Below are 16,697 nucleotides of genomic sequence, written 5' to 3'. Positions count from 1 at the left end.
ATTAATTCCGTCCGCTCCAACAAAATCTGAGAACGTGAAACTGAGTCTTTGGCATGCGTAATTACGCAGAGCACCGTGCGCAATAGAGATTTGTCTGATCAAGGCAGCGATTGAGGTGACAAACCTGTCGCTGTGAAAGGGGATGAAAATGATTATAAACGTTAAGAGGTTAGAAGTGATTGGAGTTGAAAAAAATATACTTTTTGTTGCAGTAAATTCTATTAGAATAACTGTCATTCTAATTTATATTTTAAGATTCAGTAAGATCTAGAGTTTTTCAATATTTTTAAGTAATACGTGAATTATATTGTTAGAGTGAGATGTATTTAGGTTTCCTTATACCATTAAATATGAATTATTGTATGTACATACACTTACATTCTAAACAAACTTTACTATGAAAATGCAGGGTTTTGAGACGTACGCACAACGCATGCGCACTGTGGCTACAACAGGACCGACTTTCTGTGTCCAGACGTCTGAGGATCACAGAGCAACATGTAGCACTTAAGTCATTTCACAGGTAAGTTATTATTGTTCTGTTTTATTTATTATTGTTCTAACAGTTTTTTTAAAATCACAGATAAAAAGTTATTTCACTGTTTGTAGAACCTATTTTCTCCTGTGGCCCTTAAGCATTTAACTTTGGTAAGCTGTAACTATGCTTAATGAATAATTTTTAATTAACTAATTCATGCTCCGTTTGAACATGTAAATTTCAATCAAAATATAGTTGTACTTGTGAATCTTTTGTTGATTCAGATCAAAGAGGAATTCAGGAGAACAACAACCATTCCAGTGGATCAAACCAGGCAAAAACTTGACAAATAGACACGAAAGCTGATGAAAGCCAGGGGAGGAGTTTTGGGGCCCAAGACGAGTTTGCTCCTGGACCGACTGAGTCAGGTGTGCTTGTTTTGCTTGTTGATATGTTTTACAGGGAGATGGACCTACTTTTTTCTGATTCACAGACAGACCAAATTCTTTGGCAATGCAGTAAAGTGTTTCATGTAGATTAACAGGACCATCCCAGTATTTTTCTGTTCTTTGTGCTCTACTAGGGATTTAACAATATTACAATACTACTCTACCTACCTCAATAACAAGCCTGTGACATTTATTGCATTGTAAGACACCATTGATGTATCAGCATTGACATAACTTATTACTTATATTTATGAAATAAAATAGGATGTCTTGCTGCCCTCAGCTGCCTGTCTGTCCCCACCTCACTGACTAACTTTGCTCCTTCTCCATCGCTCCCTCAGTCACCCACTTCATCTCGCTCTTTCTCTGATATCTGGTCACACGATCGGTTCAAGACACCCCTAGGTCTTAAACTTCCCTCACATGCTCATTGTGTATTTATAATGCTTATGTTTATGTTCTTAATCTGTTCACAGAAACAGAGCATTGAGGTGAGAAGAGAAGCCATTATCTCCAGCCTTATACTGTACCATGGGAAGAAGGAATATGACTTTTTGAGGGCTGCTTGGTAGGTCATGTTTTCAAACAGTTAAAAATAATTTTGAACAAGGGGTTCATTTAAAGGGACATAGTGTTTGAAAGTGATTCATAAATGGGTAATTATCGCAGCATGTTACCATTGTGAAATTTCTTTCAGACACTCCGGCTAGGTTTAGGTTTCCTGCTTTATTTTATATAGTTTTTAATATTTTAAATTCAAATATTGTATAGAAAGAAAGAAATGCATGGAAACCATCTGTGTTAGACCGCTGTCTCACATCAGATGGGATACCCTCACAGCACAGGGGAAGAAGCTGTTTCTGAGTTTATTAGTTTTTGATTTGATGTTTCTGAAGCGTTAATCTGTAACAATATCTAGTATAAGTCATTTTGCCTTATGTAACTGTGGTGTAAATAGTGGTATGCTGAAGTTATTGGCTTGCTACAAGAGTGATTGATTTGTAATGGTTGTATGTTACAGTTTACGATGGCTAAAGCGATGGCAGTGGTCAGAGGCCACTCTTCAATAAACAACTGAAAAGAGAAAGAAGTTTGGTTATTGGAGCGTCGTTGTCTGGCTGTCTAGCCGGCTGAAAAGTTGGGAAAACTCAGGGCGAGGACAGCACAGTGATGTCAGTAACTCTGTTTTCAAAATCTGACAGCTATGAGATTGTCCCAGGATGCAAGAGTACAGCGAAAGCTTGTCCACTGCTTATGGGACTGATTTATGCCCTGAACTGTGCATACCCTCCTATTTTGTGCTACACTTTTAAAGTCCTCTAAGAACTCTTGCTGGAGATGGATCAATTTAAACTCTACACAAAAGAAAACACCCTGAAGTGAAAGTTACTGTCATGATTCTGTCTTCCTAGAGGAGGAAAATATTTCTGTAATGAATGTTTTAACTCTGACAGTGTTGTAAACTTTTCACTACATATTTCAAAAACACTGTTCCAGTTTGAATGTAAAATTTATCACTGCCCCATAAAGAAATTTAGAAATTGAATTCACACTACTATTGGAGTTACTTATTTGTGAAGCCGTTTCTTTAATGCATAGAGTATTGCTTCATTTTATTTGTAAACATTTATCCAGAGACAACTGGCATCAAATATATTGTTTTAGTGCGTAGTTTAACATAATGCAAAAAGTCAAAAATGTTTACTTTAATTTCATGTCATAATTACATGAATTGCCTTTAAACCTTAATGGCACATTACTTAATTATGTACAAAAACTGGAAATATGTTATATTCTATTGTAAACTTTAAGCTATTGCCTTATGTACTGGTAACTAGTTTTTACATTTCATTCCACTTTAATAAAACTTTGTCTTAAATAATGCTGTGAAGTTATTGAAATGTCAGCCTATGGTTCAGCTTGAATAAGTTTGAGATATTTAAAAAACATTTTTGCCTTTCTAAATAACTTTAACCTGGGCATTTTTTTTTTACCTGTATGGGAGGTCTTTGAACTCCAGAAATAATGACTTCTCTGCAACTGTCAGGAGAGAGAACTATACTGTCATTTAGTAAAATAATAAATTTTGTTTTGCCATTAAATTTGGTAATTGTTAGTGCACCATCTCAACGACTGTTTGATCATGAGCTATTCTAATGTTACAACACACTGGGGGTGAACACTTAATTGTCTCTTCAGTGGTGTAGAGAGGGTGTGAATAGTTCTTCACTTACAGCAGCTTGTGCAACATCCTATCTAGACTCGGCTCTAACATCCAGAGCTATTCACAGCACAGAGCCAGTTTTTTTAAGTCTATGTTTCTGCTGCACCAGCAGAACCGTCATAAACATTTTTCTACGTAAAACGTTCTACAAGGCATTGCTCATTCTTTTTTGCATTGTGTTCTGTTTTCTTTAAAAGGGATAAACACTAGAGTTATGTTTGAATGACTTCAAAACAAAATAGGAAGCACAATTCAGACAAAAATACAAGATGAAATATAAACCAATTTAATAGCTGTACTGATTGAACAAAAAAACAAAAACAAGTAGTTAGCCAAAAACTTTTAACATATTGAACATGAACCAATCGAATAATAAAAAACATAATACATTAACATGAAATTTTAAGTATTTACTCAATTAACTTCAGGCAATTAAGGGCTTCTGAGAGTCCTGCTACTTCTTTGTAGCTTGGCAGGTCATCTCTACACTTGAGGCACTGATCAGAGTTGTTCCTCCACTCCTGAACACACTCCGCACATCCCACCTGGCTCCGACAGCAGGAAGTAAACATGGGGCGAATCATAACAGCTGAAAAAGGACAGATCAGTTTAATACATTCTGCACAGTCCTCCCAGGCTATGCATCTTAACAAAAAAACAAAAACTATATTCCACTATCATAAATGTACAACAGAAAGCACCTTGAGTGCCCCAGTGTGGTGAGTGGGCCGAACTTATGAAACACAGTGGATTTCTTGCCTTATAAATGGGTTGGGACCCTCAGTTGTGTTGTGCAGAAGTCAGGTGGATACACAGCTGATAGTTCTACTGAATAGACTGTTAGCTGCTTTTTTTCTTGCCATAATACAAATTCTAAGTAAATAAAAAAAATTGGCCATCATTACTTTAAGAAATTAAGGCCAGTCAGTCTGAAAAATTGGGAAAACTTTGAAAGTGTCCACAAGTACAGTGGCAAAAACCATGAAGCACTACAAAGAAACTGGCTGACATGAGGACCGCCCCAGGAAAGGAAGACCTAGAGTCACCTCTGCTGCAGAGGATAAGTTCATCAGAGTCACCAGCTTCAGAAATCACAGGTTAACAGCACCTCAGATTAGAGAGCAGGTCAACGCCACACAGAGTTCTAGCTGCACACACATCTCTAGAATAACTGTTAAGAGGAGACTGTGCGAATCAGGCCTTCATGGTAAAATAGCTGCTAGGAAACCACTGCTAAGGACAGCCAACAAGCAGAAGAGACTTGATTAGGCTAAAGAACACAATGAATGGACATTAAACCAGAGGGAATCTGTGCTTTGGTCCGATGAGTCCAAATTTGAAATCTTTGGTTCCAACCATCGTGTCTTTTTATGACGGAGAAAAGGTGAACGGATGAAATCTACATGCCTGGTTCCCACCGTGAAGCAAGGAGGAGGAGTTGTGATGGTGTGGGGGTGCTTTGCTGGGTTAGGGGATTTATTTAAACTTAAAGGCCTACTGACATGGCTACCACAGCATCTTGCAGCTACATGCTATTCAATCCGATTTGGTTTAGTTGACCATCATTTATTTTTCAACAGGACAATGACCCCAAACACACCTCCAGGCTGTGTAAGGGCTATTTGACCAAGAAGGAGAGTGATAGGGGGCTGCACCAGATGATCTGGCCTCCACAATCACCGGAACTGAACCCAATCAGGATGGTTTGGGGTGAGCTGGACCGCAGAGTGAAAGCAAAAGGGCAAACTAGTACATCTTGAAGCTCATCAAGAGAATGCAGAGTGTGTGCAAAGCAGTAATCAGAGCAAAAGGTGGCTACTTTGAAGAACCTAGAATATAAGATATATTTGCAGTTTCACACTTTTTTAAAAATTATATAATTCCACATGTGTTAAAGCACAGTGGATTCAACATTATATATATATATATATATACACTATATTGCCAAAAGTATTTGCTCACCTGCCTTGACTCACATATGAGCTTAAGTGACATCCCGTTCCTAATCCATAGGGTTCAATATGACGTCGGTCCACCCTTTGCAGCTAGAACAGCTTCAACTCTTCTGGGAAGGCTGTCCGCAAGGTTTAGGAGTGTGTTTATGGGAATTTTTGACCATTCTTCCAGAAGCGCATTTGTGAGGTTGCACACTGATGTTGGACGAGAAGGCCTGGCTCTCAGTCTCCGCTCTAATTCATCCCAAAGGTGTTCTATCGGGTTGAGGTCAGGACTCTGTGCAGGCCAGTCAAGTTCATCCACACCAGACTCTGTCATCCATGTCTTTATGGACCTTGCTTTGTGCACTGGTGCACAGTCATGTTGGAAGAGGAAGGGGCCAGCTCCAAACTGTTCCCACAAAGTTGGGAGCATGGAATTGTCCAAAATGTCTTGGGATGCTGAAGCATTCAGAGTTCCTTTCACTGGAACTAAGGGGCCAAGCCCAGCTCCTGAAAAACAACCCCACACCATAATCCCCCCTCCAACAAACTTTACACTTGGCACAATGCAGTCAGACAAGTACCGTTCTCCTGGCAACCGCCAAACCCAGACCCGTCCATCAGATTGCCAGATGGAGAAGCGCGATTCGTCACTCCAGAGAACGCGTCTCCACTGCTCTAGAGTCCAGTGGCGGCGTGCTTTACACCACCGCATCCGACGCTTTGCATTGCACTTGGTGATGTATGGCTTGGATGCAGCTGCTCGACCATGGAAACCCATTCCATGAAGCTCTCTGCGCACTGTTCTTGAGCTAATCTGAAGGCCACATGAAGTTTGGAGGTCTGTAGTGATTGACTCTGCAGAAAGTTGGCGACCTCTTCGCACTATGCGCGTCAGCATCCGCTGACCCCGCTCCGTCAGTTTACGTGGCCTACCACTTCGTGGCTGAGTTGCTGTCGTTCCCAAACACTTCCATTTTCTTATAATACAGCTGACAGTTGACTGTGGAATATTTAGGAGCGAGGAAATTTCACGACTGGATTTGTTGCACAGGTGGCATCCTATCACAGTTCCACGCTGGAATTCACTGAGCTCCTGAGAGCGACCCATTCTTTCACAAATGTTTGTAAAAACAGTCTGCATGCCTAGGTGCTTGAATTTATACACCTGTGGCCATGGAAGTGATTGGAACACCTGATTCCAATAATTTGGATGGGTGAGCAAATACTTTTGGCAATATAGTGTATATATATATATATATATATAGATAGATAGATAGATAGATAGATAGATAGATAGATAGATAGATAGATAGATAGATAGATAGATAGATAGATAGATAGATAGATAGATAGATAGATAGATAGATAGATAGATAGATAGATAGATAGATAGATAGATAGATAGATAGATAGATAGATAGAGAGAGAGAGAGAGAGAGATCATCTATAATGTTTTCTACCTCACTCCTGTTTGTATTGGCTGTTTTCCCAGATATATCTCTAAAAAAATTCAAGATTTTTTACCGCCACAAAAATGAAGTTCCTCACACAGCACTCCGTTTCATAAATGTTCCATTTATTGACTATGAGTTGGTAAAATACGCTTGATATTGCGATTAATTGTCCCATTGATGCACAGCGACATCTGCTGGTCATTTAAAATACCTGTCGTGAGTGTCAAATTTACCATGTCTGTTCTGTCGCAGTTAAATCTCTCTGATGACTTTATTCCGAGTAAACCCTGTAGCTATAAAAAATATAAATATATATTACATCTAAATATATGTATATATTTATATATGTATAAGACCTGCTTTAATTTCGAACACTAGCAAAAGCTACGATGAGGACAGGAAATACAACGAAAGTTTCTCCATGCCATGCCTTTATTTTGAAGGGCCCCGGACCGGCGGGCTTGAAAGCCACGCCCACTTCTGAAACCGAAAATTGACTGGTATTTCCGTTTTGGGGGCGAAAACGAAAAAACCAAAATCAAGCCGTTTAATGGATTTTGGTTTTATGTGCAGAAACCACAAAACGGGAAAACGAATCGTTTTCTGAGGAGATAAAGGATAAAACGGCCGTTTTTCTGTTTTTTCCATGTTGAATTATACCGTTTAATCAAACTGATAAAAAGTACCTTCGTCGTCTTTAGAGATTGTAAGTGGTTTATCTATACTTTAACAAGAATGGATATTTCAGAATTCTACTGTAAATGTCCAGAAAAAAACTCAAAAGTTCTTATTCAGGATCTGCTTTTGTCCCGTTTTCAGGGATTTATTTCTCCAGCATACTAACAGGTGACAGAACGCTCTCTTCAGATTTTATAAGAATATATGAAGTTATAAAATATTTAATGATTTTACCACAGAGTTTTGGAAATGTAAAAACTCAAAGTACCTCATAATTACAGATATCCTTTTTCTTCCTTTTTTATTAATTTAATTTATAAGAATCATGAGAAGTGGTGACACACTTTCTTCAGATTATGTTAGAGGATCATTTATATCAGAAACACAAGTCCACCAAAGTAAGAAATCCATAAGGTCATTTGATGTGTTAATTAAGGCACAGAACCAAAGAGCCAATCGTGCCTCTAAACTGGGAGAAGTTAAATTTCCAATTAATTTACTTAAATTGTTCAAGTTGAAAATGTGTATTTCTGTGTTGAAACTGTTCCTTACAGATGTCCTAAAATTATAATTCCCTTGCCATGGAAAAAAAGCAACTGAAACCATTTGATAATGGGCACTTCTGAGTCTGATAAATGTCTCTAAAAGCAAAATAAAAAAAAAACAACTAAGACACTTAAATTTGTTAAAGAACAGTTATAGATTATGTGAGGGATTGTTATTGTTGTATTACCTACAGCACCTTAATGTTATTGAGATATTAGTCCTGTTCCTATGGTCTATAAATATAATGTTGGGTCTGTATGCTGGCGAAGATTCTCAGTCATCCAGATGATAGTCATTCCAAAAAACAAAAAGAAAACAAACAAACAAAAAAAAAAAAAAAAACTGGACTTTGTTTTCCAAGTATGAAAACGTTTCGGGAAGCGAAACATCGTCAAACTTGAAAAACAAAGTCCAGTGGTTTGTTTTTTTAACTTTATTGGAATTAAATGTTAAGTCTTACAAAAGGATTCCGTTTGTAATCTTTTGAATAAAATTAAAGATAGTATTTTGAATATAATTTTAATGTATATTGATGGTTCAGGAAAAAACACATTTTACATATTTTAAATGAAAATTATAATTTTTAATTAATTCATAATCAGAAATTGAGTAAAACAGATTAAACCCAAGTTAAACAGAACTGTGAAGTAAAACAAATGGGTGCAATTGACCAATCAGTTACAATGCCTGCAGCAGTGTATGTCATCAAGATTAAAACAGGGGTCCTAACAGAGGCCAGGACCAGTTCTACAGGGGCTCTGGCCCCTGTTGGCCCCTGTCTAGAACCACCCATGTGCCCAACTGTAATTAAACCCTTGAGGGCTCTTATTGCTGATTTGCAACAAACCCTTGGTATCATGTCACAGCCAAGGAAGCATGTGGATTAACATGTGGAATCCCCTAATGCCGGTTATTACACCATATGCACATAGGAACCTTTGTCAAACTCTTGTTTCTGTTATGTCTGGCCACTTTGAATCAAACAATCGTGTGTAAACAGAGCATTTTATTTCTGCTTAGATACTTTTAGAGCATTTAATTTTGTGTTATTCCAATAGAAGTAGAGAAAGAGCTATTTTTGACTTGACACTGAACTGTGTTAGTATTTCTTTCTTTACCAGATGCAATAAGCTTTGGAAAAAAAAAAAAAAAAACTACTTATTTGTCCAGCTGTGGAGACCTTTTTTTTGGTTTCAGCTGTTATAACAGTGGTGTAACAGTAAATGTGTAACATCTCCCAATTGGCTAAATTATAAGCAATGCAGAATTGTGAGCATTTTTTTTTTACAAATGCAATTCTTAATCAATACCCAATATATCTAAAACTATTCGCCATGCACAAATCATCATTCTTTAAATTGGTTTTGAATGTGATGTCCTCCTTGGGGGCTTTAATTGTGAAATTCCAGATGCAACTTTTTAGACATATGCTGATGAAGATTCTCAGTCATCCAGGTCAAAGTCATTCCGTAAAAGTTCAAAAAATATCCACTGGACTTGGTTTCAAAGATTTGAAGACGTTTCGCCATCTCTCCAGGAAGCTTTCTCAATTCAAATGTCTGGATCCGCAGTGAGTTTGAGTCTTATATAGACAAAGCCTTGTATCGCTTGCAAACATTGTTACCATTTGCATGTTTCCAAGCGATACAAGGCTTTGTCTATATAAGACTCAAACTCACTGCAGATCCAGACATTTGAATTGAGAAAGCTTCCTGGAGAGGTGGCGAAATGTCTTCAAATCTTGGAAACCAAGTCCAGTGAATATTTTTTGAACTTTTACAGAACTTTTTAGACATAGACTTTCAGACTTAGACAACTTTTATTGTATTTTGTTTAGTTAGTTTCAGACCATAAATAACATTTCCATTCCATTAAGTGCAGCAGTGATCAAATGTAAAGAGTGTGGGAGAAAAAATATGTGCAAAAATAACTCATTGATATGGAAGTTCAGATTATTATGGTGTAAATATGCAATATTTTTGGTTTGGTGTTATCAGTGTGACGCAGATTCTGTGAAATGATTTTGAGTTTTTTTTTTTTTTAACAGTTCAGCAGTCTGATGGCAGTTAGGAAAGAAACTGTTGCAGAGTCTGCTGTGGATGCTTCGACGCCTCTTCCCAGAGGACTGCAGATGATCCTTTCTTCTCACTTTCTTCCAGTCTGAGGAGCCGCAGCCTCCACACCATACAGTGAGACAGCTGGTCAGAACGCTCTCTATGGTGCATCTTTAGAAGTTTGTGAGGATGGGTGGGGGGGGGGGGCCTCTGCTCATCCTCCACAAGAGCCTTTGTGCCTTTTAGATCAGTGAGGTGGTGTTTACAGTGCAGGTGAGATTGTCTGTGATGTGCACCCACAGAAATTTAGTGCTTCTGACTTTTACAGACTTATATTCATAATAATTGGAGAAACTTATCTCTGCATTTAAACCATCCCTTTGGTAGAGGATGGGCTGGCATTGTGAGGCAATCGGGGGTTAAGGGTCTTGCTCAGAGACTCAGAGTGACAGTCTGTGGGAGTGGAGCTCAACTCAGAACCTAAGGATTCCAAGCCCCATGCCCTATAGGCCCATATATATATATATATATATATATATATATATATTATATATATATATATATATATATATATATATATATATATATATATATATATATATATATATATATATAGTAATGTTTTCATATTAATTTTCCTTAATTTTAAAAAAATATATATATATATTTGAACATCTTCAGGAAGAATCATTATGTGTTCATAAGACAGAAATGTCATACTAATACATTAGAGTTTTCTAGCGTTCATCTGCATCCGTACTTTTATTTTGAAAACGAAATTTACCGCAATACTCAGTACTCCTGCGCCATAAAAAAAATGAACAGAAGAATCTCGTGGGGGCTTTGCTAGCTTGACTGACCGTTTGTTTCTTATAGACTGACCGCAGTGCCTCAGCCTCGGTGTGAACAGAACAGAGTGTCCGCCTCTTGGGCTCTGATTTCGGGGAAGGACGCTCAGCAATGGACCGGTGAGGCTGCTGCTGCTGCATGGCGGACTTTCTTTGCGATACCTGCGCTTCAAGCGCATAAATATGTGTTTATAACCATAGTTAGCTCATTTCCTTTCCTCAGCTGTTCATCAACAGGCTTTCATTCGCTCCATGGTCCGAGAACTAAATATAACATGAAGAGCCAGCTCCCTCTAACTGACCTTTTAAAAAAAATTTGAAATGAGTGTCTAATCAGCTCAGATATTTTATTCCAAGTTTCTAAATTATATTAATTGTTTTATTTGTTTTGGTTAACCTTTTTTTGAATATATTATTATATTCTGAAACACTTTTGTTTGGCTATAAAACTGTTTAACATACATATGCATAAACACACACTTACCCATTTACCTAATTAGGAATTTTCTGCTTAAAAAACAAACAGAGTTGGGGTTGGATGGGGTTTACAAAAATATAAAAATGTCGAAATGCTGTGTGGTTCTTGTCATATTGTACACAGCCAAAGGAATTGTAATAACTGTTGAACACTATAATCTGAATGGCATTGTACATCTGTTTTAACAACAATAAAAATATGATAAAAAAAAAACAAAAAACAAACAAACAGGTGTTTCTTAAACAGAAAAAAAAAATGTATTTGGTTTTTTGAAATTGTGTCAAACAATAATATTTACCAAATTTCTTGTATTCATGTTCATTTCACTGATTAATACATATTTCAAACATGCAATTAAGTTATTTAATGATGATTTTTGACCCAATGAAGAGATTTCCTGAGTTTTGCTCCTTTTGCATGAAATCCTGCATCACTGCTGTGTTGCATGGAAACAATAAGCCTCTGCTGAGATGTAAAAGAAGATCAGGTTGCTTTGATAATTACCTTCAGATCATCTTCTTTTTTGGTTTTGTGTCTTAAAATGAGAAAATCATTGTGGTTTGATGCTGTAGCATCAAACAACATTGTTTACATTCAGTCTAATCAGGGAGTACCAATATGGCAGCTGGTGACTTCACAGCACAGTGTACTATTATAAATAGAGATCAGTGACTGGGAATCTCTGCTCTATGGGAGTAGAGCCGTTGCTCCTCCACATCAAGTTGAGGTGGCTCGGGTATCTGATTAGGATGGCTCCTGGACGTCTCCCTGGTAAGGCACGTCCCACCGGGAGGAGGCCCAGGGGGAGACCCAGGACACGCTGGAGGGACTATGTTTCTCGGCTGGCCTGGGAGCGCCTTGGGAATCCCCCGGAGGAGCTGGCCCAAATGGCTGGGGAGAGGGACCCCCACGACCAGACCCCGGATAAGCAGAAGAGGATGGATGGATGGATGGATGGATGGATGGATGGATGGATGGATGGATGGATGGATGGATGGATGGATGGATGGATGGATGGATGCTCTATGGGACAATTTGATGGAAAAACTATTTGAATGTGAACAGAGTAATTTCGATTTTGTTTGAGCTACACTTTTTTCTTCCACTAAACTTTCCATATAGTTTGATACATTACTCTCTTAATAGCCATCTTTTTTTTTTTTACAATTTCTTTTTGTGGTTCGCCCTGCTTATGAAGGGTTGTCGTAATAACTTTTTGAACAAATGTAAAGTTATTTTCCAATCGTTGCTAAAGCCATAAAATGTATTAATTTAACAAGTATTTTTTCGTCTCTTTGTATCTACAGAGTTGCCACTTTGGAGCATTACAAGGCAGCCATGGTGCTGAGTGGAGCTGGTGATGCTCTGGGCTACAGGAACCAGCTGTGGGAGTATAATGAGTCTGGACCTGCTATTCACCAGGTCAGTGCAGATCTAGAAAAAAAAAAAAAAAAAAGCAGTGCTGTTATGTTCAAAATGTCTCACCCCTTCTGGCTCTCTAGGAACTGGAGGAGCTTGGTGGGTTGCAGAACATCAAGGTTGAGCTTCCTGATTGGCCAGTGAGTGATGACACAGTTTTACACCTGGCAACTGCTGAAGGACTTGCAACAGGTGAGGTCAAACCAATGGGCTCTTTACAGGCTCTTTATTCTAATTATCGCCTCATTTAATTAGATTAATCAGATCAAAACACATCCATTGAAATAGCCTCAGCTAAAGGTAGAATCTCATAATTTATTCATTGATTTGCCATTTAAAAAAAGTTTAGGTTGTATATAGTTGTATATTTAAGTGATGGAGTAAATTGACCTGGTTCTGACAGGGAAAGCAGGGGAGGAGCTCCTGCATGAGGTGGCTGCTCGTTACGTGGAGGCCATGAAGGACATGGACGGGAGGAAACCAGGGCCCTCAAGCATTCTGGGTATGTTTTCTCTGTAAAATGATATCACATCTGCTGTTTGGAAACATGGATGTGCAGCTGTGATGTGCTCTTTAAGGTGTTTCTCAACTGAAGCCTGGGGAAGAAGGGGGTTACAGAGTGCCATATAACCCAGACAGTACCGGCTGTGGAGCAGCAATGAGGTCCATGTGCATCGGGCTCAAGTAAGAATCTCCTCCTGGGAAAAGTATGTCTTGCAAAAATATTGTTTCTTATGACCAAAAACTCCAGTATATCTTATTTGGACTCTGTGCTACAAATTCAATATGATTAGAAATTTTTTTCACATAGAAAAAAACAAATCAACAAAATTCTTGATAGAATAATATCATGTTACGGTAAACTAAATCATTGGGAAGGCTTATTGAAACTCTATAGAGTGGTAAGCTACAACTCCTCAGCTGGATTATCCAACTATATCACTGGAAAATTAAGAGGAGGAAAAAAAGTTTGGTTGTAAAAGATGCATAAACAACAGAGATAACCAGCCTTGAGTCTAAAAATTAGGACATAAAACAGAACCTTTTGAGGTGTATCACTCTATATCGAACGCATCTATAAAAGTTTAAGTATTTTTGTACTGATGAAGACTTTGGTGATCCTCTTATTAGAAGTTGAAACACATTGTCCCATTATTGTTCTTTGTTTTTCTCTGTCAGTCAATCTCTAGTCTCTGTTAAAGAAACACATCCCCACAGCATGACACTGCCTCTACTGTGTGTCAGCACTGTTTATTGTGATGCAGTTTCTACATGACTTATTACACATAGGAATTTTTTTTATATATATATCATTATGCAGTGGCTTTCTTCCTGCCAATTTACTATAACTATTGGTGGCGAACATGTCTAGTAGGTAACCTGTGAACAGATTCTCCTACTTAAGCTGTCGATCAGGTTAAAGAAGGCCACTTCCAACGGCTGCTAATCATCCTTGAGTTTCTTCAAAAGCCTCTTTTTCATCTTCTTCAAATCTTTATTTTTTTCCACTTCAGGTATCCAAGGCCTGACCAGCTGTTGTCCCTCGTGGCTGCCGCCGTGGAGACGGGCAGGATGACCCATCCTCACCCCACTGGTTTCCTGGGGGCTGTGGCGTCGGCTCTCTTTGCAGCGTACGCCATCCAACGCCGGCCGATGACCACCTGGGGTCTGGGCCTGATCAACGAGGCCGTCCCCACAGCACGGATGATCGTTCAGGGTCGGGGCTTCGCCGTGGAGGAGACGGAGCGTGACTGGAACTATTTCTGTGATAAATGGCAGTGGTATGAGCTGCTGAAATCAGCCTTTTATTTATTTTCTTCTAGAAGTGAGGTCATGCGGTCGTCTGATTTAAGTTTGCTACCTCAGCTGATTCTTTTAGCCTGTTTAAGCTTCTAGGAGCTGTTGTAAAATTAACTCCAGCCTCTGGGAGCCAATTGATTTACAGATAAAGCTAATTGATTAAATACCTGCCTGCATTGTTGCAGCACTTGAGTTAATCACATTATTCAATTTTCCATCATCAGTAAACTTACCTCTGTCCTCAGGTACTTGGATATGAGGGGCCTCTCTACCGGAGTGGGACCTTTACTCTGGCCCTCCTCCTACGGTCCAGCAGAGCGGGACGAGGCCTATAAGGGCTTCAGTCTGTCTGGGTGGGCGGGGCGTAGCGGCCATGACGCTCCGATGATAGCGCTGGATGCGTTGCTGGCTGCTGGTTCGGACTGGGAGGAGCTGATGAAGAGAGCTGCTTTCCATGGAGGTCAGCTAGAAAGTTTGGACTTTAATTCTGAGTCACATAATTTCTGCTTCTACAACCTTGTTTCTGTTTTTAATATTGTCAGCATTTATTTAAGGTTTGAAGCTGTTGATTTCCCAACAGATGGGTCACCTCCAGTCAGTTTTAGCTGGTTTAAGGGACGTCAGAAATAAGTAGTTTCATATCCTACGTATGTTGCAGAAGTTATTTTTTTCTCTCGATAAAAATCATTGGTGACAACTGAATCCAAAACCACCATCTTTAGAAAAAAATTATCATGAAGTGTTCATATATTTACATGCATATTTTGTGTCACACCAAATCCACCTGGAGAGGAGCTGTTTTCTCGTAGCCAGTTATCAGCTCAGGTGGAAGCATTTTCTTGGGGGGTTTTTTTGTCTTTGATCTCCATCTCTGCACAAAAGGGTTGCCAGCCAGTGAGTTAGTTTAAATTTTCAGCACTTATATTTGAGCTTTACAACCTATCCAACAAGCTAAACGTCTCCTTTTTCCTATCCATTCCTCCCTCGAGCACCTTTCCTTGTCACTTTCTTACAATTGTTCTTTGGTCTTTTCTCTCCACTCCAAAATCAGCCACTATAATTAACTCACTTTGCACTTAAAATTTGAACACATATTTAGGAATGGGAATTGTGAAGTCACCTGCCACCTCCTTGGTACTCCCTGTTCCCACAGACTGGAGTCACAAAAATGCCTTTAATGTAGTTATAACAATGTAATCATTACATGCATGTCACATGTACATCATCAATTTAGCACTTTTGGCACATCGTCAGTGTGTAATATTCTTAATATCTGACTGCAGTATTATGCTTTAACGCTAATTTTGGATTTAGATGTTATATGCATGATTTATAGAATTCTTAAGACCTCATACCTATTTTGCAATGTGATTTGCCTGTTTATTACCATAAATACAGTAATCAGATGCTATGAAACAGCTGGTTTGTGTCAAAGTGATGACTTTCTTTCTTTTGATTCTTAAGCCCCCCTTAAATTTAGATCGTCGTTCAGTGCTATAGCACACTTGTTTACATTCCAACCAGTCTAACTAGGGAGTACCATTATGGTGGCTGGTGACTTCACAGCAACGTGTTCTACCAACGGCCTATCAGCAATCCATTAAATAGAGAACAGTGTGATGTATCCGTATCAGGCTTAAAAATAGGCCTATATTTATTATGAAGGCCTTTGTACACATCTTGAATAGAGGAGTCAATGTAGTGGTTTGTTCAAACACTACATTGTTTAAAGTTACTGAGTTGCATAGAAGACAGATTTCATACAAAGTTAATTTTAATAATATTCTTTTTCTGATTAAGGTGACAGTGACAGCACAGCAGTGATCGCCGCCTGTTGCTGGGGGCTTCTTCACGGCACCAAGGGGGTCCCCATAGGAAACTACTGCAACCTGGAGTACCGGGAGCGGCTGGAACGCTGTGCTGAGCAGCTCTACGCCCTGTCACACTGAAGCAGCAGTGAGGGAAAACAAGCCCGGCTGAAGCAGAACGAGCCATGTGCATTGATTCGGTGTCCTAACATCTGCCTGTAGGGGACAGTCTGGCCCCCAAACCCAAAGGGTTGTTTGTGTGGCAGAGTGAGGGTGACCCATGGTGATGACAGTGTGGCTGGTGGTTCAAGAGGTCCCCCTAGTGGTCATGTTATCTCACCTGCAGAGCTGAATAAATGTGATGTAATGCCAGCGTGGATACAGAAAGCTCCACTGGAGGTTATTGTCTCATTTGAATGACATGTTTGTTTTTTTTTTAAGGCAAAATAAAAGCTTTTTTATATAAGGAGGAACACCCTCTCCTCCATGAATTATGCAATAAAAAGAAACAAACAACTGTA

General features: G+C 38.9%; 1 protein-coding gene and 1 long non-coding RNA gene across 2 annotated transcripts; both read left to right on the top strand.

Annotated features, from left to right (window-relative positions):
* Positions 1-374: 374 nt before the first annotated feature.
* LOC119777813 lies at positions 375-3,089 on the top strand. The gene is made up of 4 exons (XR_005279976.1): positions 375-523; positions 763-906; positions 1,404-1,495; positions 1,949-3,089. It is a non-coding gene; the product is annotated as an uncharacterized LOC119777813 (long non-coding RNA).
* Positions 3,090-10,632: 7,543 nt separating this feature from the next.
* Positions 10,633-16,697, top strand: adprh (ADP-ribosylarginine hydrolase). The gene is made up of 8 exons (XM_038276808.1): positions 10,633-10,791; positions 12,457-12,571; positions 12,652-12,760; positions 12,972-13,070; positions 13,147-13,252; positions 14,083-14,349; positions 14,614-14,828; positions 16,169-16,697. Exons 1-8 carry the CDS (start codon positions 10,784-10,786, stop codon positions 16,315-16,317), a joined length of 1,068 nt encoding a protein of 355 aa, XP_038132736.1. The 5' UTR covers positions 10,633-10,783; the 3' UTR covers positions 16,318-16,697.

This window comes from Cyprinodon tularosa, unplaced genomic scaffold, assembly GCF_016077235.1.
Source record: "Cyprinodon tularosa strain WSP-4 unplaced genomic scaffold, ASM1607723v1 ctg1274, whole genome shotgun sequence".
In the NCBI taxonomy this organism is placed as follows: Eukaryota; Metazoa; Chordata; class Actinopteri; order Cyprinodontiformes; family Cyprinodontidae; genus Cyprinodon; species Cyprinodon tularosa.
This window is presented reverse-complemented; position numbering and strand designations above follow the sequence as displayed.

Coding starts and splice junctions, on each gene's coding strand:
- adprh (XM_038276808.1), top strand. Junction 12,761..12,971: donor TGCTGAAGGACTTGCAACAG/GTGAGGTCAAAC, acceptor TGGTTCTGACAG/GGAAAGCAGGGGAGGAGCTC. Junction 13,071..13,146: donor AGGGCCCTCAAGCATTCTGG/GTATGTTTTCTC, acceptor GTGCTCTTTAAG/GTGTTTCTCAACTGAAGCCT.